We start from the raw sequence: 23,751 nt of genomic DNA, 5'->3' as shown, positions 1-23,751 counted from the left end.
AAAAAAATCCTAAAATTATGCCATCTTTGGAACCTTCTTGCCAAGTTCTTACTGTGTTGGCATTAATTCCAAATGACTCTTCTGCTCATATGAGTTCATACAACTGGATTCCAAAAAATGGAAAGGCTTTAATATCACATAAGCCAATATTTTATTAACCATAGAACATAAAGAAACTGGTAAACTAAGACATTTTGCACTTTTGATTTATTTTATTCATTTCATTTTAATTTGATGCCTGCTACAACTCTCAAAAAAAGTTGGGACGAGGGCGGCAAAGGGGGAAAAGCAAGACATTTTGAAAAGATTCAGCTAGGAGAACATCTAGCATCAGGTCTGAAACATGAGGAGCTATAAAAGGGATGTCTTAGAGAGACAGAGTCATGGGGTAGTCAGAGGCAGGGGTCTGTCATTGACTTTACTAAATGGGCCTAGGAATACTTCCAGAAACCACTGTTGGTAATATGATCCGCTGTGCCGTTTGCAACTAACGCTTTATCATGCAAAGAGGAAGCCATATGTGAACACGGTCCAGAAGAACCATCATGCCGTTTTTCATGACTTTTTGAGCATGTTAAGACCCCCCAAAATACTTAGAAGTACAAGAAGGCCCTTCACACACTATGATGTCATAGTGCTTGGGCCCAAAAAAACCAACGATATCAACCATTGGTTGACATCCCACAATTTTCCTCCTTAACAAAAACAAGTGTATAAAAAGCCAACCTAAATTTCACTAGTGTGTCACTAGTTTCCACTGAGATTTTTGTGAGATTGCTAGTTAAATATTAAATAGTTAAGGTGTTCTTTCTGCATTGTAACTTTCAGATCCTATCCTATCCTATCGATGTACATATCTTACTACCTTTACAAAAACACATTTGTACAAACCTAAGAACGTACTGAATCTGAAAACGCTTTTAATGTAGGAGCGGCCTGAGATCCCTCTACATGCGGGTTGCCAAATGCTATTTTGTAAATGCGCTATTTAATGAGAAATTAAATGTAGCTCATTCCTTGTAAGATTGAGTTTTCTCACATAAACATCAAGGGCAGAATTTAAACAATATAAACTAAGAGTTTAACATTAAACTTTAAAGTTACTTTTTACTGAGTAACACATATCTCTGTCATTTGCCATACATATTATTTCAAAACAAACTCTGCAAACAATTTACTCCTACCAAAATGTGTAAATAGTTCAGAGTGTACCACCTGTACTTTTACTGCCTCAAAAGCCAGATCAGGCAAAAAAAAAAGAACAGATCAGAAACTTTCTTGATAATGTAACGCCTTAAAATGTGTTTCTGTTGCGCCAGATGGAAGCTTCTGTGTTCAGTACAGAATCAATTATATCTGAAGCTGATTGGCTGCTTACCGGTCACATCCAATTAAACTGAAAACCAGCCAGTTCTGGTCATTGGCTGATCGACCGGTTCATCTCTATTATAAATGTAAAATTGGTAAAAAAATATTAATAATAAAAATCTGATTTTGGTGTTTTTCCACAAAAAAAAATACGATTCATAACTAAATAATTTTTTTCTCCATCCCTACTGCATAGTGCTGAATACAGAATAATGTTAAAAGCATAAGTACTTTAGATTTAGGGATTTTGATATTTGGGATCACATATTAAAATCCCTAAATCTAATTTTAAAATAATATGTAATTTAAAAATAGTAATAAAAAAACCCGTTTATAAATCATTCGTTTTTTTGCCTTCGGCAAATTCAGTATTTATAAAAAGAGTGAAAAAGGCTTACATGATACCATTAATTTGTCCTATTTTTGCGGCTGCCAAAAGAGATCATCCTTAATAACAGCTACTGCTGATAACGGCACCTCAAACCCAGCTTCATTAAAATAAACTGTGGATTTTGAATAACTGGATTCTGCTGAAGGCTTGTATTGGCACCTATTAAGGTTTAATTCACTGAAATGAGATGTACAGTATACGAGGTGTATATGTTTATGTCTGTAAACAAAGAATTAGTGGATAAGAGCTTGTTGGCGTGTGCGCAAAAGGAGCAATGACTAATATAACACGCATGAGCCATGTTGGGGTCTAAAATGTGGTCCTCCGAGTACTGACCTCTAGGGCTTTCGGATCGCGGGGACATCTTCAAGTCTTCATCGTCATCATCGTCTGAGATTACGTCTACGTCTATATCGCTGCAGTCCTGCTGACCGTCTGTCTGCTCCACAGATGTCTGACTGGCCAGTCGTGTGTCAGGGTTTGGGTCAGTTTCACTCTCTCTGCGATGTAGTGAAGTCTGGGAGAGCGACAGAGGGGTAACTTACTAAAATGTCATGTTAAAATACACTTTCCTATTAGATTTTGAAGTTTCAAACAGTCACTATCATGGATTATTTCCCCATTGATTGTTATTCCTTAGCTGGCTAGCTAGTTGATATGTCCTTAAACATCAACATTTTTCATCATTTCATAAAAATGCATAAGAAATAATAGGGGTGGTTTGTTAAAAGATGATGAATTGAGAACTTTAATTACCTGACAATCTAAAACAAGTGATTTTATACTGTAAAGTTTCATTCGTCCATTTACACTTCCTGCAAAATATCTACAACAGTACCTGGGAACTTCCCATGCTTTCCGCCAGGGCGGCGCCGTTGGACTTCAAGTCTCGCAGCTGTTTTTCCAGCTGGGCCCGGACCTTCTCGCTGTCTTTAAGTCTCCCTTCAGCGCCTCTGAGGCGGACGAGCTCCTCCTGCAGGAGGCTATGTTGGCGCTGAAGCAGTGCCAGCTCGCCCGCTGTCCCCACTTCTCCGGTTCCTTCGCGTGAAAGAGACCGCGCCGAGCGAGACAAAGACGCGCCGCCCTCGCGCACGCATAACTCCATGACAGAGTCCTGCTGAATCACCACCCCCTGGGAAAAGAGTGATTCATGTATGACAGGCAATTTGGGACCGAAACAGACTACCTGAGCTGGATTAATTACATACGCAGGTAAGGAAACGAGAATGCGGAATAAACTCTGATACAAATTCAAATATGACTCAGATGGAGTGGGCTTGAATCTGACCTGCAGAGCATGCAGCTGAGCGCTGAGATTCACCAGTCGCTGAGAGACTTCCTGAAATACACAATCCATTAGGGGGGAGAACAGATCTAACACTCGCAACAGAGTACACAGAACCAATTATCCTCATCATACCACGGTACAGCTGAATTGTTGAATCTGTTTGGTCAGAAGGTGTTTATAATGATCTAATACACAATTGTTTCTATAGCAACAGCTCATTCACAGAAATTACTATTACTATGAAACTATGGAAACTTTGGAAGGAGTCTCCAGTGTCAGTGCTTTTTAAAACGGACAGAAAGGCCACCAAACGTGGGTCTAAACTTTCCACACAAACTGCTTTTTTTTTTTCTCTCATTAACTTCAAATAAGGAATAAAATAATTCTTGTACGATAATCACTGATCCAACATTTAATAAACAGGTAGCAAAAATAAGCGCACCCTTCAATTAATTTTTTCTTACATGGTTCTGGAGAAATGTTGGCCAATTTGTCTTTAAAACCCTTGCTTTAAGTCATTGATGGTTGAAGTTATTTATTTATGCACAGCTCTTGGGGTGATGCTGAGACTAATCGAGCAATGCTTAGAGTATCGGAAGGAGAATGGAGGAGATTGCGGGCGTGATGAGTAATTTAAGGTACTGTAAGTGGGTGCTGTGGGTCAAACTCCATGCACACAGACCTGATGTGGGAATGGAACCTAGGACCTGGAAGTGCATACCACTAAGCCACCTTAGATATCTCCCTTATAAGTAACATAAGTGTAAGTTTTTTTTCCCCTTTAATCTGTCAGCCTTCTGTATTACTTCAGATCAGATCATTTCTTCGCAGATCATAGCATGTGTTTCCTAACACTGTGAAACAGGAAGTACTGTTCAAACAATCAAGTTATTCAAAGCTTATCACAAAAGTAACTTTAATGTCAACTACAGGCCATTGAACCAGTTCTCTATACCACACCCAGATATATAATTAAAAAAAAAACAGCTTTCACACTTGGCCAAACACAAAAAAAGCAGAAAAACAGAAGTGTGGTTTAACTGTTTCTAATAGACTCGTACCTCGCTTGGTGTTTTGTCCTCCAGCTGATTCCCATTTCCATCCTGCATAAATAAAACGAATCGATCAAGCTCAAAGGAATCAGGCCACTGAAATAAATCAATATTAATCAAATATGATTTATTCAAAGATACTCTATGGTTATGAGGTAAAGGACATCAGCCTGACAGATTCTCCGCATAAGGGGTGTTTTGTAATGCGTTCTGGAACAAAGTTTGGCAGCAATTACAGTTGTGCTGCTTCAAAATCGTGATAGGTTTTTTACTGAAATCGGGTTGCCACGGAAACAAGTGTCACACGGTCGTGAATAATGAGTAATTATCCTTGTTACAGAACTGCATAAAACTCAGCAATAACACAAACCATCTCTCTCAGTGCAGTGGGGTTTAATGGAGGTTTACTTTCTCGTGTAAAAGAAAAGTATCACCGTCATTATAATAAAAACTATAATGACAAAAAATGGTATAATAACTGCACGTTGTTTGTAAAAAAAAAAAAAATAAACTTCACTTTTTTTAAAATGTGCCTACCTGGGAAGCTGCCGTCTCCTGTGAACCGTTGACTAACACCTCCTGTCCATCTGCGAGTGGGAGGAAATAGAATCGAAAAAAATTAGAAAACAAATGATTGTTGCATTTATGATGAGAACATAAGTAGGTTATACTTTACAGGTTATATGGCACATTTTGTAATCTTGAAGCGTTTCTTCAGATTTTTACTTTTTTTTTTAATACTTGTTATACTTTGCGTTATATTTGTAACTTAATATGAAAAAGGTTTCAACATTGTGGTTAATTCGGTGGTTAAGGCATCGGTTCGGAAGGTCCCAGGTTCAAATCCCACGATCACCAAGTTGTCCCTGTTGGGCTTTTGAGCAACGCCCTTAACCCTCAACTGCTCAGATGTATAATAAGATAAAAATGTAAGTCTCTCTGGAAAAGGGTGTCTGCTGAATGTATATGAGAATTACGTTTGAAAATCACAATCAATAAAAAACTATCCAATGATTCTCTTTTGGAGATGCTGGTACGGCATTCAAAATGAAAAAATGCTCTTTTTAGGCATTTAAAAAATAATTTCTGTATTTACAAAGCACGAAAAGACTTTCTCCTTTACTAAGCTACATGAAAGGGGTGGGGTTAATCGTGTTGCTACAACAATATACATTTTCATTATTAATTTGTATTATTAGCTCATTAAAGTGGTAGTCTATGAAAAAATGTGAAAACGTCAGTTTACTAAAGGATTAAAAATCTTTTTAATGCTTAATCTTAATTAGGGTTGTGCTGGATCCTCACTGGGGTTGAAGTAAGAATGCATCCTGAATGTGATGGCAGTTTATCACACAGCAGAGCAAAATGTACATTTAGGGGAATTTAGTGCAGCAAATTCTGTGTGATAAACACGAACCTGACGGAGTCAAGACTGTACATGAATAAGCAGTACTGTACATATTTCTTCATATTTTGCTTCCAAAGAGCCAGACCTTCTTGTATTTTTAAATGTAGTCTTTTGAATTAGTTCTCCAGGCTTCCTGAAAGACATTTTTGGCTCTCATTTTCAGCTCAGTCCTTGTTTCTGAGCTGTTTCATTTTTTTTCATTAAGTTACACAGTGATCTATGAATCATACAAGCATAAAAAACATCTTACTTAAGGAATGACTGAGTGAAAAACAGGTGATCAGGCTAGTATACTGGTGATGCTGAATGCTGAGTGGTTGAGAGGGGAAACGAGGTTGCTGTTGAGGTTGTTACATAAACAATCAGTTTTTAAATTGTATTTTCAGGCACTTTGCAGCCTGCCGCAATAAAACATTTGTTCTTATTTCTTTAATTTAATTAATATCATTTAATTAAAAGTAATTTAATATGAAGAGATGAGGGTAGAGTACTGTTTCCATACAGGACACTGTATACATGTGCCACATTGTATACTGGTGAGAGTAGTTGAATTTAAATGTAACTAAAGTATAGATTTATCATTAGGCAATAATCTTAATCTTTAAGAGACATGCTGGTCAGATGATACTGTATATACGGACTGGAGAAGATATTTACTGGTTGATATGCAAAATAATATTCACAAGTCAACGGGTTGTTAAAATCTTAATTTGCATTCTTTCTCTCTGGAGGTGAGGCGACTGCAGACTAACTCTACAGTCACTGAGATCACGCTGAAAAAACGCTCACTATTAAATATTTTAAATACATTTAACTCAAGTATAGATAATGTCATCGATCCAGTACAAAGTTATATTTTTATACAATTATGCACTAGAGGAAGGTCTATGAGAAGACCAGAATGAGAAAGAAACTTTGTCCAAGTCCAAACTTGATGTCAAATGAGAGTAGATACTCATAGTATAAATAGTAGAAATTTAATATGAAAGCTCCATGCTCCTACTGTATGTCTGAGACTTGTAGTAATGATAAAATCCAAATGCTTGGCTCTATTAAATTTCTCAGATTGCAAAGTTTACTTATTACTTTTGTTTGGTTCCAAGGAATCTTAATCTTTAATCTGTAATATTTTATTTCTTATTTTCTTTTATTTTTTTTATAAATCCTGATATGAATCTAACTACGAGTCTGCTTTGGCTAAAGACCGCAACCGAAGATACTGGGTCGTATTTCACAACAACAAGAAAAGAAAAAAATATGATATCAAAACGGAAATTTAGGACTCAATATAAGATGGCTAGACAAAGTCTAAAAAAAATTTTTGTTTGTTTTTTTGCTTTATACTCACTTATCATCAGCGCCCCCGTGTAACTGTGGTGACCATTGGAAGTGCAGGCCAAGGAGACGTCAAAAGCAGAACCTAACAACAGTTCAGTGAGTCTGTCCACTAGAGAACAAAAAAAACAAAAACAAACAAGAAATGCCTTAAATTATATTTACAGTATATACTGTATTTAAGTATACTATTAAGTACAGAGTCTAAAATCGTCATATAAAGATCGCCAAAGACTCAGCTGTACGGACATCTAGAGGAAGTCATTCCACCACCTAGGTGCCAGAACAGAAAATAGCCTAGATGCATTTCCTCCTTGATCCCTGAGAAGATGTTGGGACGAGGCGAGCAATGCTGGAGGATGGTGTGTGTGGTGTGTTTAGGGCTGAGAGGTACTGTAAGTGGGTGCTGGGCCATTTTTAGCTTTGTAGGCAAGCATCAGGGTTTTAAATTTGATGCGGGCAGCTACAGGAAGCCAGTGCAGAAAGCGGAGATGTGGGGTGGAGAGGTGTGGGAGAACTTGGGAGGTTGCAAACGAGACGGGCAGCTGCGATCTAGATCAGCTGCAGAGGACAAATGGTGGACAGAGGAAGATCTGCCAGGAGTGAGTTGCAGTAGTTCACGTCTTGAAATAACACGGGACTGAACAAGCACCTGAGTAGCATGTGAAGAAAGACATGTCCGGATTCTTCTGATGTTGTAAAGAAGCGAGTAAAATTAGCAATGTGTGGGGAAAATGACAGATGATTGGGGAGTTACCCCAAGATCACGGACAGTGGCTGAGGGAGTGATCTGATTGTTGTCCAGGAAGACAATCTGAGGTTTAGGCTTCAGCTCTTCCATCGGGGTTTCACTGTAACTAGCACTATTGATTGTTGAACCTTTTTTCCTGACAATGTTCCAATATCGATGCTTAAGAATCTCGGGAAAAATGTAAACATTGATGAATTTCCCAGCTGATGGTTGACTTTTGAACTTCTTTTCAGTTGGCGATTGCGGATGTTTCCATTCCATACTCCGCCGTTTATCCTCAGACTCGTACAGTAGTGATGAATCCGTGTCTCGTCACCAGTAATGATTCTCTTTAAGAACCGTTCAACTTCCTTAGAGTATTGGTCCAGATTTTGTCGGTAGATATCCAAACGCTTCTGTCTAAGCTTTTCCCTGAGTTGTTTCGGCACCGGGTACACCCTCAAACCACTAACAACGAATTACAAGTGCGGCGTCCGCTGATAAAACAATGTTAAAATTGTTTATTAAATATTAAAAGTTTTAATATAACCCTAATAACTATGATCAAAATAACAAGATGTAAGGAATAAAAAAAAAAACACTCAAAACTTTATTTTTTCCCCTTGAAAGAGTTTCTTCTTATATCACAGCAATTTGGTACTTGATATAAGGTATGCTATAACAGCTACAATATTATTATATTTTATTCACTCATAAACGTCTCTTTTCTCTCACACAAAGTTAATAAGACAACTGGTCATAATACAACATTGCAGTTGTCGCTTCATGCTTAAGTACTGAAACTGAAGACTTGCTAAAATTTAACAGCGCTGTGGTATGAGACCTGAACCAATATTGAGTTCAACCCTTAGTCTTTCATCATTAACCTTTGACCCTCACCCTCAGTGATGGCTTGTGTGAGTAGCTGTTCTCCTCGCGGTGCCTGAGGCGTGTCAGCTCTGAACAGGTTCCTGGAGCTGGGTGGAAGCACAACCTCTTGACCTCCCATGACCTCAGCCAGATCGGAGAACAGCGTCACGCGCTCTTGCAGCAGTTCCAACACTTCCCTGTCCTTCTGCTGGATATCAGCTGTGGGTGGACATACGATGACTTAAACCTTATCCCGGCATTGTGCATCACAGATATTGAAATTATATTACATGGCATTTTATTTATAGGTGTGTAAAACATGTATGGTAGGCTATATTTAATTAAATATTATTTCATTAATATTTTTTTACATATTCACTCCATCCTTATCTGAATAGACTAATCTGTAACGTATAATACATACCTTTGAGTCGTCGCAACAACGCCTTGTCCTCTGTCTCAATTAGTGGGAATTCTTCTCTTGAAGGACATCTGTGATGTAAAGAAAAATGAGCGTGTTAATATTGGATGACCACATTAAAAGAAACGCCAGTACCCCTACTCATTCATGCAATTAAATCCTGTAAATACAAAAACCTGGGTTTGTTCACATCAGCAAAAGGGAACAACAGATTTAGATTTCCACTCCTCGCTAAAAGAAGAAGATTCTGATGTGGAGCTGCTGTTGTAATGTATCCGCCTGAAGGTTTGACATGTCGTGCATTCTGAGATGCTTTTCTGCTTACCAAGGTTAAAATGATTAACTATTTGGGTTACCACAGACTTCTTGTCACCTCAAACCAATGTATCTACTGTATAGTATACAGGTAGTCCCCGACTTACGAACGTTCGAGTTACGAATTTCCACAGCTACGAACGAACCACGGTTCTACATCTGTTTAATTACGGAAGTAACTCTTTTTTATTGTACAAAAAATTAGACACTGCAGTGCACCAGATACCAATATTTACAATTATATACAATATTTGTAAATGTGTAAGTGAATGTATAAAATGTCTAAAGTCCAATATATTGTGTGGGGGTGCAGGAGAAATGAGTCGGCTTCACCGTTTTCAATAAATCAGTCCGGGAGCACGATGATAAAAAAAGGCCGGTCTTGTAAAGCTGTCTTGATAGTGAATAATCCTTATTTCGGAAAATCTGGAGATAAAATTGTCTTTTACATTGGACCATGGGCTTTACATTGTATATTTGTATCAAGGTCGTCACTTTGTCGGACTTAAGAACAAATCAGACTTATATGCTCCCAGAACAGAATTCGCCATAAGTCAGGGACTATAATACCTGTGGTCAAATCCTCAAATCAGCCAATTCCGTCAATGAAACAACAGGAAAAATTGTCGAGGTCACCGAGTTGCCCATTCTAATGTATAACGTCACCATTACATGAAACTCTAAAACTGTGTGTGTGTATGTATTGCTACTGGATGTTTAACTGATAACTACACAAGTGTCAATGCTTAAGTGAGTGTATTTATTGATTAAAATGACATAAACTGTTGATAGAACTTTTCCACTAGACGAATCTAGGATCTAGGAACATCTGTAGGCCAACTACGGTGCGTTGAGGCCAATGGTGTTTACCACTGTATTTATTACCATTTTATGACTATGACAGGACCTTTGGTCAACATTCACACGTGCATACAGACACTACAGGGAATTTGGGAACGCCACTTAGCCTAATCTGCATGTCTTTTTTGCCCATTGTCAAGAATGTAAAAATGTAAATGTAAAAAACAATATTTCTTTAATCAGATAAAAAAAAATGTAAAAAAACATTCTGATTGGAATTTCCGTCTTAACTGTTTACACAGACACTGATCTGATAACATGGCCGTTTACATGCACGTGTTTAATTTGCTGGAAAATGAACAGATGAAGAACAGATGCTTTTTTTTTTATATCCTCAAACTGTGAGTTTAGTTTAAGCGCCTCATTTCTTTTAGAGAAATTCTGCCTTCTGTGTTACGACTGGGTACACATCATCTCTGATTGGTTAAATACTTTACTACGTGCGAAATGCTCCTTCCTCATCCAGAGTGAATTAAAGTGGGGGACTAGTGGGAGAGAGAGTTGTTATTACTGAGGTTACTGAACAGGAATGCAAACTAAATTTTCTTTCCAGGAACTCATCACACCACCTATTGTTACCCTCATATGTGTATGGGACAAACATGCTTAGACGAGTCTTGACCTGGCTACTGAATGGATTATTAAAGTTTTACCCCACCACATAATGCATTTTTAACCCAACTGAGCTATTGATCCGATTTGACACTATTAAGGTTTATATGCAAACATTGGACTACAGACTGATTTTATATTTAGTTTGTGGTCAAATTAATTTTTGGACACATTCTGGAGCTTGCTTCTCACTCCATCGCACTATCCTGGTGCTACCATGGCAACTAGGAAAAAACTAAAAACAAATTAAAATCTCTAATGATCATTATAGGACAATAAAAAATATATGATAAATATAAAATATAGGACCTCCTTCAATAACTCCAAAGTCTCAACGTGACAGTGAGCGTGTGGGTTGAGGGGCTGCAGGCACACGGGACTTCCAACACACGAGATCCTTAACTAATTAGTGCTTGCGCTGTTTTGAGACCTGTGTAAGCGTGTGTAATGAGTGGGTTTGAGAAAAAGGCACATCCAAGGCTTTTAACAGACATGATTTTTGGGAATGTAACAGCCACAAAAATGTGTTCCTGCTGCAACACTCGGGGCGATTTTTCCCTGATTTTCTCCCTAATTTAGTCACATCCAATTCATCCCCATCACTAGGGGGCTCCACATTAAGCTACTACTACACCTAAGTCGGAAGGACTATCACATGTTTCCTCTGGACCGCGAGACGCCAGCCAACCTTTTCGAACTGCTCGCTTACCCACCGTTGGGCGCGATGTAACACATAGCGCTGTCTGCTCCTTTCGCTTACGTGAGCTCACAGACGCCTCTGATTGGCTGTAGAGCCACTAAGTACCTCTCATCCCTCCCCTCTGAGAGGGGATCGGCCAATAAGCTCTCTCTAGACATCCGGGCTTGCGACAGGTTACAGCATCACCCGGGAATCGAACTTGCGATCTCCGGATGATAGGGCGAGCACTTTACCACTGCGCAATTTTAACACAAAAGAATCGCGATTCATAACTGAATTGTTTTTCTTTCCCATTTCTAATATAAAGCCTTTTATATGGACATGAAAGTTTAAAAAGTCTGCAGTGTTGGTCTACAAAATTAAAGTTATCTGACTGCGATTATATTTCAGGAGTCAAAGATGTACAGTACATCTAGCTCCACATGCATGTCCAGTTTGAGATTTGTTGCACATTTGATTAATTGTGTGTGGTGGAAAATTACATTCACTGAATTGCATTAAAATGATCTGACTGCAGAATGTATTAATGTGTGTAACTTCTGCACCATATTTCACTTTCTGTCTATTAGTTAATAGTCTGTGTGTATGTGTGTGTGCATGCGTGCGAGACCTGCTGATTGCTTCCTGTATGTGCCGTATCCATGTATTTCGGTCATCTTTCGAGGCTGCGTGCAGCTCGTACATCTCCGGTGGACTGAACTCGCTGCTGATGAGGAACAGCCCTCGCTCCTGATTGGCTATGTCCCTGATTAACAGATTCTGCAGGGAAACTACTGAAGACTTATCCTGTGCAGAAATGAAAAGAGAAGCAACAAAAAACAGGAAGCTACATAAACATTTGTTGAACCAAAAAAAAAAAAAATTCGCATTAATCTTCAGTCATCAAGTCAACAACTTTAATTGAAGTTGTTTGGATACATGTGCAAGGAAGTGTGTGTGTTTGTGTGTGTGTGTGTGTATATAAGCCAATAAACTGTATGTTGACTCACAAAACTGGCGAATACATATCTCTGATCTTTCTCCTGCAGGAACACTAGGATATCAGTCATGAGGAGAACTTGAACGTCTAAAGGAAACAAACAACAAACACAAACCACATGTTAAAAACACATCATACTGAAAACAGTTTTTAGATGTCCAAACATAAATCCCTAACCTTAAGCTTAATCACAGAGAAAAAAATAATAAATGCCCTTTCAGATTGCCCCCCCCCCCCACAAAAAAAGGCTACAGAAGTGAAACTAAGAACAGAACAAGACAAATATTTCTTCACACATTTTACAACATTCGTGAGGACATTTGTCCTTCGTCTCTAAATCCCTCACACGTCATATCTGCTCCCATCTGTCTCCTTTCTCAGAAATCAGACCCCTATGATAAGTCATATCAAAAGACGCTGTCCTCGAACAGACGCACGGACAGACGCGTTTCTCTCCTTATTAATACCCTTAAGTCTGGAGCTTGGCGTTTTCCAGAGCAGTGTGCCTTCGTGGATGAGCTGTCTGCGCAGGAGCTCGGCGGGTCTGAACATGGCGTCTGAGCGCATTTTGGCTTGAGAGCGCGGGTCCAGTCTGGAGCGGATCTCCTGCAGCCGCTGCGTTCGCTCCAGCTCCAGCACCTGCTGCTCCACGCCGCTTAGCAGATCTCGCAGGAACGCCAGAGCCTGTTTCAGCCCCGTCTCCTCCTCTGGATTGTCTACATGAAATATTACATTCACACAAAATGTTCATGTTAAGATGATTTTAGTCTCTTTAGCCTGTTTACTTAGACGAGTACCCATGACGGTATTTGTGCCCATGGATTTAGTCCCAGAGTTACAAACATTCAGGTTACAAATTAAAAAATTTCCTTTCTTCCAATATTTTCAAAATCACAAATTATACAATATTTTCAGGGTGTAAGTGAATGTATAAAATGTGTAATCTCAGTGTGGGGAAAGGGGACAAAGATTCAGTCAAGTGGATAAGTATGCTTTGTGTTGTATATTCGTGTCAGACTTAAAAACAGATCAGACTTACGAACATGCTCCCGGAACGAAACTCGTTCGTAAGTCGGTGACTATCTGTATTGCACTGCTTCATTTGCACCATACATAATTCATGCTTATCACTCCAATACTCTTTATTCCACCCATATTTATTCTGTATATACTGTAATATACAGACACTCATGCAAGTATGGATGTATATAATGTTATCTTCCTGACATGTCTCATCCACTGCATAATGTTTGCACAGTTATACTACACTGTTTATTTAACTTCTGGTTAGATGAACTTCATTTCACTGGCCTTGTACATTTACATTCAAAAATAAAAATCTAAATCTAATCTCTTCCAATCTAATATATGCAACACTGGTTAAAGAATATTAATTATTATTAATATAAAAAAATCCCTAATGGAGATTATATCTGTGCAATCGCTAGACATGATTGTAATTTACTGGTGGTCTGAATTTACAATCGGCAATTAAAATTATCTCCATTAATATTAAATAACTGAGATGTGGGAAAAATCGATTCAGTTATGAATCATGGTTCTTTTGTCTGGTGATTTTTTCAGGTTGATCGGCCGATCAGCCTCAGATATAAACTATTCTGTACCAGGCACGGAAGATTCGTAATTCAGAAGGTGTTGGTCCATCCACAGCAAAATTTGATCATGGCTCAGATCTTTGTGCATCATGCTATACTCAAGAAAACCTTTTAGCACACCGCTTTCCCAATCCGTATCAGACCCACTAAGCAGGTGAAAATTCACGTTTTTCGTCTTTTCTAAAAAATTCGTCTTTTTTAGACATTCTCTGCAAAAAAAAAAATATTGGCCAAGAGGTAAAACAAGCCAGTTTGATCCTTTTGTATTATGACATCACATAGGAAAATCTCCTCACCTGGCTTGTTTAAATAGACACTGTATTTGTAGCAGGCGTCAAAAAAAAAAAAAAAAAAAAAAAAAGCATTATCTCAAGCATTAACACACTCACACACTTTGGGAAGATATGAGGCCTGTGGTAAACAATAGTAAAATACGGGACCTTTAATTTACTGTATGTAAATGTGTATAATACACTGTATTATGTGTGTATAAATTTGACACGTTAAAGTATGACACACTTTATAAAAAAAAAAAAAGTGCTCCGGAACGTTCGCTGTGTGCCCGCTGCGTGTGATGTGTCCTGGTCGCACTGTTACCATGACAACGGCTCACCCTTGGTATTGTCGAGGATACGCTGCACCAGTACAGGATACTTAGTGATGCGTTGGGTGACCAGCAAAATGCACTCTTGGAAACCGTGACGACGCAACAGAGGACCTCTATTCACCCTCTGAAAATGTGGGAGAGAGAGACAGAGAATATAGTAGGAGGGGAAGTAAACCTGCAATTCTATTGTTATAAGCATGTTATCTCAATGACTGTGACTGTGAATGTAAATCCAGTAAATATTAATATTCCACATTACAATCGTTGTCCTTTTATCACCTCCTAGCTAGCAACAAGCAACAGCGAGTTACATACGCCTACCTACTGGCTAAATTTAACTATGCAACAACGCGGCCTTGCAACATGGTACAGTACGTGCAAGAGCGCATCCACGAGCGAAGGAACATTATCTCAATGCACTGCAATACCGTGCTGCAAAACCTCATAGTGGTCTGATAAACTACTAATACTTTTTTTTTCTATGGATTAAAATCACCTAATGAGTCAAAATGTTTTCTTCTTCTTCTTCTTCTTTTTTTTTAAAGAGAATACCTGACAAAACTGATGAGTCATGCTACTATGCCAACACATGGGAAACAAGGCTATTAGCACATATTACACCCACTCGCATCCAGCTGTACATCAATGTCCTCCCACTGCAGCAACACACACACACACACACACACACACTGCGTGTCTTTTGTTTGACTAATATTACTAAGTTGTATAAACACACTAACACTAACATGCACCTCATTCATCTCATCACATAAGGCCTTTCTCTCTCTCTCTCTCTCTCTCTCGCTCCTCGATCCTGCTCCTGAACTCATCCCTCTATCCGTCTATTTCTCACACACTGACGTCAGTTCTGTTTGTTCGCTCTGTTTGCACACAGTTTAGGAGCTGTGCTTGATTTCAAAACACAATTCTACGACCTGAGTGACCTGAACATGATATGCCGTAATTGAGGATGTATCTGTAATAAAAACAAACTATCATAAATCCTAAATTATTAAAGAGGAACCACAATACATTTTTTTTTTACAAGCATCCAGTCTTTTAACTATGGAAACTGCTTGTGGTTACCTGATCTGCATCCTCTACCTGATTGGCAGCATGCATGTGCATTGAAAACCAGACAGAGGATCTGGATCAGGTAGGATTGAAGCTGCCTGATCTGTGTCGTGTGATTAAATGTGTAATGCTACTGTATAAACGCTGTAAACAATATCAAACTGCCACCAAATATCAAGTTCATAGATATTTGAACACTCAACATTCTTGGTATTTTAGTTGTCTAGCATCGTATATTGGATGTCAAATTAAACATAAGATCAAATCGCAGATTTTCAGCTTTAATTATTTCAAGGTATTTACATCTAAAGGAGTTGAACAGTGCACATTGGTAAATAAGTGCACTTTTCCGGTGTTATTTCCAGTCGCCCGATCAAAAACGCCAATCAGGAAACAGACATTGTCGTGCCAAGATCAACAATCAAGAAGAACAACTACATCGATTTTAAAATACTACTATTGACGTCCAAGGCATTAAATGGTCTCGCGCCGCAGTATCTGAGTGAACTGCTAGTGTCTTACGATCCGCCACGCCTACTTCGATCAAAGGACGCAGGCTGCTTGTCAGTACCGCGTATTATTAAAACTACAGCAGGGGGCAGAGCTTTTTCTTACAAAGCCCCAAAATTATGGAATAGTCTTCCAAATAGTGTTCGAGACTCAGCCACAGTCTCAGTGTTTAAGTCCAAAAAAATGTAGCTAAAAAGCTATTTATTTAGCCAAGCATTTTTGAAAATAGATTTGCTCTAGGTAAAGGAGCAGATCTGGGGGACTCATGGACGTAGAGTATTATGGTGAACTGGTATGTTTAGATGCTGTCTTCCTCACTCTCATTGATCACTCAGGTTTGTTGACTTCGTGGTGATTGGTTGCTCATGTCTATGTTTCCTTCTGGCTCTCCCTTTTAGTTATGCTGTTATAGTTAGTCCTGCCGGAGTCCCTACTTGCACTCTGCACTAAATATACATTCACCTTATACATTGTTCGACTGTGACCAACTGCCATCTCACCTTCTCTTCTGCTCTCTCCTCTTCTGCTCTATTCTCTCTCTCTCTCCTTTTTCCTCTACCTATCTCTCTCTCGAGCTATACAGTACATGTCGCTCCTGATCTGCCAATGATCCAGACCTCCTCTGCCCCCTGGACCTGTCTAACTCGTCCTGGAGTCCTGCTTCTGGTTGGAGATCTCGTCGCATGGATGCCCCGCGTGGTCTGCCTAGGCTGCGTGTGGTGACTGGGGATGGTTCCACTTGTCCTCCCTGCTATCTGTTTCACCCAGATGGAGATGAGTTCCCTGTTGAGTCTGGTTCCTCTCAAGGTTTCTTCCTATTACCATCTCAGGAAGTTTTTCCTTGCCACTGTCGCTGTCGTCCTCGGCTTGCTCATCAGGGACAATCTTATTATTTTGATTCATACACACATTTTATACAAACTTAAATAATTCTTTTGAGTGTGTAAAGCTGCTTTGCGAAAATGTCAACTGTTAAAAGCGCTATACAAATAAAATTGAGTTGAATTTAAAATTTAACTACAAGATGTTAACTTTTTATAAATGCTCAAAAACAGGAATAGTAGGTCAGATCTTATCGATACCAACTAAAAGAAAAGAGGACGCATTTCTCAAACAACATTCTCTGGATGGATGAAATGAGCAGCAACTTGTAGCAGAATGATGAAAACAGAAAAGTATGTAGAAGGGAAGGAACTGCTTATGATCTCAAGCATAATACCTCATCTTCTGGCGTGGGAGTGGACGGCTACAATGAAACTGGTTCCTGTGTATTTATTGATGATGAGATTGCTGACTAAAGCACAGCAAGATGAATTCTGATGAAATCTGCCAAATGCTTCAAAACACAATGTGCAACGCTTTATACTGTAATCAATGATGGAGATTAAAAGCTAAATAAGTACTGTATGCCAGTTGTTGGGGTTTGGTGGTAGCTCAGGTTGTTGAGGATCTGGGTAGATCAGATGGTTGGGTTTTTAAGCCCCATCACCATTGGGTATGCCCTTTAAACTTATGCCAGGGGTCTTCCACTTTACTCCTGAAAGCCCAGTCTTCAACACAGTTTAATGATTCTTCTGCTCAATCACAGCTGATTAAACTAATCTCTTAATAAAACGAATCGAAGTTAAGTGGCTGTGTTTAGGAGTTGGTGAAATTACAAACTGTGCTGGAGACTGGCCCAGGTCTGGAGTTAAAGATCCCTCAATTATTCCCTATGGAGAGCATCCTCAGCCAGAACCAAGCCTGGAGAAATAGGCGAGTTGTGGCAGGAAAGGCATCTGGGATGAAATAGTCTGATGCAGAGGCCCAGAGAAGGAAAAAAAATGTATGTCGGTTTCTGAAGCCAAAATTAATTGTGAAACCACCTCAAGAACAAGTAGAAACTGAAGACAGTTGCAGTAAAGATCTGGTGGAGCATCATGGTATGGGTTCCAGACTTTAGACGATGCAAAAAGTTGGAATAGTTTCAATACCCTTAACTTAAATATAGGCGTGGTGTACAGGCCTTGGTGCTTTGGTCTTTTCATCTTGTCTACTTTCCTCAGCCAATACCCAAAACCTACCCATTGGGATTGCTGGGAATCCCCTAGAGCCAATCCCAAGGAAGGGATGCACCAAGAAAAGCAACTAGCACCAAACCTGTGCCAAAGCAAAAGACCAGACAAGATGGCGATCCCTTAAGTGAAAAAATAACAGCAACAACTGTATGCATGGTATCATGTCTAGCAACGCATCCACAGAACTACCGCTTGTTAATCCTTTGCAAAAGGTTGCCAGACAACCTGCCTTCATTCCTTCCAAGACCGACATTTCTAACAAATTCAATTATTGATCAGAGAACCATTTACTGTATAAAAGTTAAATAAACAGAGATTTCTAAAGCAAATCCATGCTGGAATGAATATGTGTTGCTAAGCAGCATGATGAATAACTCAAACATGCCTGACCTTAACAAGTCATTTTCTTGAGTTAAAAAAAAAAAAAAAAAACTGACTGTCACCCTTCTTCCAGATGGCTGCAAGAAATTTTGGCACCCCTCTTACACCGTACTATGACCGTAGCACCCGGAACTAAGATGTATTTCTTACATTTCCCTTTCTTCATCCAAATAAATGAACAAGTTTTCTTTCAAATGGATAATTTCCAAAGGAAAGAAGAGCTTGATGAAGAAAACAGTCTTTATTCTGCATTGTACAGGAAAGGATTTGAATAACAATTCCATATAAAGGCATTGTTGGCTCTTGCTTTTAAAAGGTCATTAATAAGGTCGATGTTACTTTAGAATGGAACTCACTGGAGGTGCTTCATGCCAACATAGCTGCTGGCAAGACTCACACTGTTAATAACGCTGCTAAATACAGTAGTTCCTGATCTGCGGTTATATTAAGCTTGGGTTTATTTATGCAGTTTAATGGAACCGTTTTCCATAACTATACATGCTACTGTTCAGCACTGAACACCTTCTCTCCATCACCAGAGGCAGTCTGCGAGTTCTGAAAAGTCTGGAACGATACGAACACTTCTTGCTTAATGTCTTTGGTCTATTTCAATCTCGTATTTTTGCATCCTTTGTAATGGTCTAATAATTTCACTTTTATAACAAATGACATCTAATGACCAGGATTCTTTGTACGATCTGTGTTTATGCTTTCTCTCTCACACACACACACACACAAATTTAATGCAAAAAAAAAAGATGACTCATGCTGAGGTTTATAGAATTATGTATAAATGGTATTAAAAAAAAAAAAAAAAAAAGCTCATCCGTTGCTCATTAACGAAAGTAAGAATTCACCGGCCTTACCCGTATGAAGTACTGCAGTCTTTTGTCTCTAGCCAGCAGCTCTTTATACAGTTTTACAGCTTTCAAGTGACTGCTGCAGAATTCAGCATAGGTCTTCTTCATCTCATCAGCACACTGACCTGAAAACTGAAACCCACATTGAAGGACACGAAGGAATTGAGAATATTATCATTGTTTTCTCTGAAAAAAAAAAAAAAAGAGAAAGCATTCGATCCTCCTACGCAGAGCATTTGCACAGGGCATGTCACGCTGACTCTCGCTTAAAAGAACTAATTTCTCATAACAGGATACGCAATTTGGTTTTGCTCAGCTAATAGTTTACCTCTTGAGCTATGGAAAGAAATGAAATGGTACATGGTATTGCTTGCATGCTTGCTTGTTTTTCGTTACTAAATAATCCATACACACTATGCAATAAACATTTTCAATGTCAAGTGTTATTTAATACCAGTGACTTCCAAACTCATAAGTAAACCTCTGGGTAAACGCTGGCACATGCCTCCTTTGAGACACCTGAAAAGACGCCTTTTTAAACTTCTACTCTCAGAGGAAAAGTGCTATTCGCCCTCTTTCACATACATGAGCTCAGAGATTCCCGCGGTTATCTACAGTAGCAATGCCGTCCCTTTTTCTGTTCCAGCCATTGGCTGTTGTATCATCGAGATTTAAACTTTTATTGCAAACCACCAGATATTTTTAAGGTATGTATATTTTAACAGCTGCATTACCTGCTGCAGAAGGACGTCGCTGATGCGGCTGATGGTAAAGTTGTGTGTGCTGTCCGGCTGCAGGCAGAGCTGCCGACGGTGCAGCAGCTGTGTCATGAAGCGTGTATGTATCACGAGTAGTTTCTCCAGACATGGGAAGAGGGCGTGAACGATGCCCGGCTCCAGCTGCACCTCGTCCAGCATGCCTCGGCGGAAAACCCCGTCCATGATGCGCAGCGTGCGCACGTGATGCAGCTCTGTCTGGATCAGCTCTATATATCGAGAAATGGAAAAGAGGGGGTTAACTCTTAGATGTTAGATCCTATGCTGTCCATGATAAAGTACAACTTCGTTAATTAGATATTAATATAATGTTGGTCCACAGCTTCAAAGGCTTTTCACAAGGTTTAGGAGTGTGTTTTGGGTGAATTTTTGACTCTTCCTCCAGAAGTGCATTTGTGAGGTCAGACCCTGATATTGGACGAGAAGATCTGAGGCTCGCAGTCTCCACTCTAATTCATCCCAAAGGTCTTCTATAGGGTTAAGGTCAGGACAAGTCGAGTTCTTCCACACCAAACTCACTTATCCAAGTCTTTATGGACCTTGCTTTGTGCACGGGTGGAACAGGAAGGTGTTGTCCCCAAACTGTTCTCACAAAGTTGGGATCTTAATAAAACTGTCCAAAATGTCTTGGTATGCTGAAGCATTAGGAGTTCCTTTCACTGGTATTAAGGAGCCAAGGCTAACTGCTAAAAAACAACCCGTAAGTTTGGTGATTCCCCTCCACCAAACTTACTCAGACAAAGACCATTGTCCTGCCAACCGGCAAACCCAGACATCCATCGGATTTCCAGACAGAAAAGCGTGATGCGTCACTCCAGAGACCACTGTATCCGATGCTTTGCATTGCACTTGGTGATGTAAGGCTTGGATTCAGGCTGCTTGGCCATGGAAACCTATTCCATGAAGGTCTCTACGCACTGTTCTTGAACTTATCTAAAAGCCACACAAAGTTTGATGGTCTGTAGCCGTTGGCTCTGCAGAAAGTTGGCGACGTCTATGAGTCTCAGCATCCGCTGACCCCGCTTTGTGATTGTACGTGGCCTGCCCAGTCACTTCCACTTTGTTATAATACCACTAACAGTTGACTATGGAACATTTAGTAGCGAGGAAGTTTCACGACTGGACCATGAAAGTAATTAGAACACCTGAAGTCAATGATTTGGATGGGTGAGTAAATACTTTTGGCAATAATAGTGTATATATAATACAAGTATTGCAAATAAGCAGTAAAATACTGATCATATCTATTTTCTCTCTCTCTCTCTCTCACCATAGATGACATCCTGCCTCTTGATGATATCTTTGCGGTGAGTCTGCAGGTAGGCGGAGTCGACCACCATGCTCCAAGAGTCCGCCTCAAAGTCCCGTCCCTCGATCTCTAGCTCCTCCAGCACAGAAGCAAAATAAACTTCTCCTACAGAAAGAGAGATTAATAGGTATCAAATCTGACCTGAACGAATAAAACGGGGAATGAGCTATGAAGGCCGGTTTTAGGCTAGGTCTAGCAATATGTGTGTGTGTGTGTGTGTACCTTCGTCATTGAGCGATTCCATAGACATGGTTCTGCTCCGGAAGTTTAGCGAGTCTGTGGATTGGGACAAGATCCTGCGCAGCCCCAAGGGAGAGTCATCACTCAGTGTCCTACACACGCCGAATGCATGCACACAGACACAGTTGCACGCACACACACACACGCACACACACACATGCGCCCCGCATAGGCATGACCAAACAACCGACGACAAAAAAAATAAATAAATAAAATGAGTTGCAGGCACAAAGAAATCAATGCTAGAAATAATAATAATAAAAATGAAAACAAACAAACAAAAAAAGCATACAACAATATAAAAGTTAAAAAAATGCGACAGACAAACAATAACTTTATAATATTCTTAATAGATTAAGAATATGACCGGAATTGGAACTTGCAGTTGGGGACACATGTTGCATTCAAAATAAAAGGGAGTGATGCAACCACATAGGTTTGATATTAAACAGCACACAAATGAACATTATGAAATTTACAGTACGGCACAATGACCTCATCGTGAATAAGGATGGGTGGCTTGACTCACCCCGCGATGTTATTAGTGGAAACGCTTTTGGAGAGCAGCAGGGAAGAGCGTCCGCGCCGGGAACCGAGCAGCGACTGACGCAGGCTGTCGGACGGATAGATGGCTGAGCTCGGGCGCTCCTTCAAATGCGCTAATAAAGGGATAAGAATAAATCAGTCAGTGCAACTACACGACCCCGTTATGTTACGGACATGACAAATCAACACCAACATCCACAGCACACCTTGACTTATTGCCTAGACAGTAGTATGTCCTCCGGGGGAATGCTATTATACTGCTATGGGACACTTTTTACCACTGATCCTGTCCTTCTCTTTACTCCTAATAATAATATGCTGAGGTGAGTACACATTGCTATGTTTAACTTCTTTTGTTCTATCCACCTGTCCAGTTAGCAAGGCAATATCTTGTCTATTTATTGTCCTGGGTAATCACTGTACTCATCTCTCGCTCATGTCATAGTGTTTTTGCCCTTTATGTACTCCTCTGTATGGTGGAAAAGGTGGAATTTTATTGTATCCTTCTGGAAAAACACCATTCAGTGTTTTATAGTAGAATGACAATTAAATCCAGACGAAGGTGGAAAATGGTTGACAGCGGTGAAGAATAAGGGAGTAAAAAATAGCAGGGAATCGTATTTAATATTGTTAGCAGACCGACGCAGACGAGCCAAAGCAGCCAGCCAAATGTCTGGGAAGCATTTAGATCAGGAAACGACAGAAGGTACATTATAAAGAAATGGAGAAGAATTATCAGATTATTAAGGTTCCTATCAAAGAGTATTTATGTTATTACTCTTTCTAGGTCTGACCTTTTTTGTTTTTCATTTTTGGATCAGTAATTGATATTTTGTTTATTTTAACAGACTGAACAAGGGGGAAAACCGCAAGCCTTCTGGATCATGGTCGCGACACTAAAGTATTTCAGCAGACCGAAGTGAAAACGACTAGAGCATTCTGGAGTGCTGGAGTGTGTTAAAAAAAAAAATAATAAAAAAACCTGGCTGTAGCTCTGTGCATGGCCCAGAGCAGCTTCTCGAACAGATGAGCTGTTGTGATTTAACCAGTCGTTTCGTTTATGTAAATTATTTAGCTGAGGAAAGCGAGTCATCGGATTCATAGCTAGAGGGCTTCACTGGAGTTTTACAGATTTTAAAAAAAGTTAACATATAAAAATCTGTGTGTCCAAAGGTAACGTTTAGCACAAATCCTTAACCGCCAAGCTTCACTCATGCCTCCATCCAGGCATATTAATTGCTTATCCTGACCTCCATATGGAAGAACGCTTCTGAAAATCTGAAATGTTGAATCTGGAAATGACACATAGGGTGGAATTTCCCTTAGGGTAAAAAAAAAAAAAAAAAAGAAACGCTGAGTGAAAGTCTACATCCACACAGATGTGCTACAACCAGTATGAGAACACCTTCAATCTCTTCACCTGAAAACACGGCATCTGTTTATGC

General features: G+C 39.5%; 1 protein-coding gene across 2 annotated transcripts in view; it reads right to left on the bottom strand.

Annotated features, from left to right (window-relative positions):
* arhgef1a (Rho guanine nucleotide exchange factor (GEF) 1a) overlaps nt 1–23,751 on the bottom strand; it is a 40,060-nt gene that overhangs the window by 2,836 nt on the left and 13,473 nt on the right. For both annotated transcript variants that reach the window (XM_053489843.1, XM_053489842.1), the window contains exons 5-21: nt 22,290–22,419; nt 21,743–21,852; nt 21,482–21,625; nt 20,170–20,420; nt 19,442–19,567; nt 14,560–14,677; nt 12,798–13,046; nt 12,341–12,417; nt 11,962–12,137; nt 8,867–8,934; nt 8,473–8,661; nt 6,856–6,954; nt 4,637–4,686; nt 4,109–4,150; nt 3,048–3,098; nt 2,598–2,891; nt 2,096–2,276 (exon numbers count right to left, since the gene is read on the bottom strand). In XM_053489843.1, coding sequence (XP_053345818.1) covers nt 2,096–2,276; nt 2,598–2,891; nt 3,048–3,098; nt 4,109–4,150; nt 4,637–4,686; nt 6,856–6,954; nt 8,473–8,661; nt 8,867–8,934; nt 11,962–12,137; nt 12,341–12,417; nt 12,798–13,046; nt 14,560–14,677; nt 19,442–19,567; nt 20,170–20,420; nt 21,482–21,625; nt 21,743–21,852; nt 22,290–22,419 — 2,355 coding nt within the window. The remainder of the gene's footprint in view (nt 1–2,095; nt 2,277–2,597; nt 2,892–3,047; nt 3,099–4,108; nt 4,151–4,636; nt 4,687–6,855; nt 6,955–8,472; nt 8,662–8,866; nt 8,935–11,961; nt 12,138–12,340; nt 12,418–12,797; nt 13,047–14,559; nt 14,678–19,441; nt 19,568–20,169; nt 20,421–21,481; nt 21,626–21,742; nt 21,853–22,289; nt 22,420–23,751) is intronic.

Source organism: Clarias gariepinus, chromosome 28 (genome assembly GCF_024256425.1).
Source record: "Clarias gariepinus isolate MV-2021 ecotype Netherlands chromosome 28, CGAR_prim_01v2, whole genome shotgun sequence".
NCBI lineage: Eukaryota > Metazoa > Chordata > Actinopteri > Siluriformes > Clariidae > Clarias > Clarias gariepinus.
This window is presented reverse-complemented; position numbering and strand designations above follow the sequence as displayed.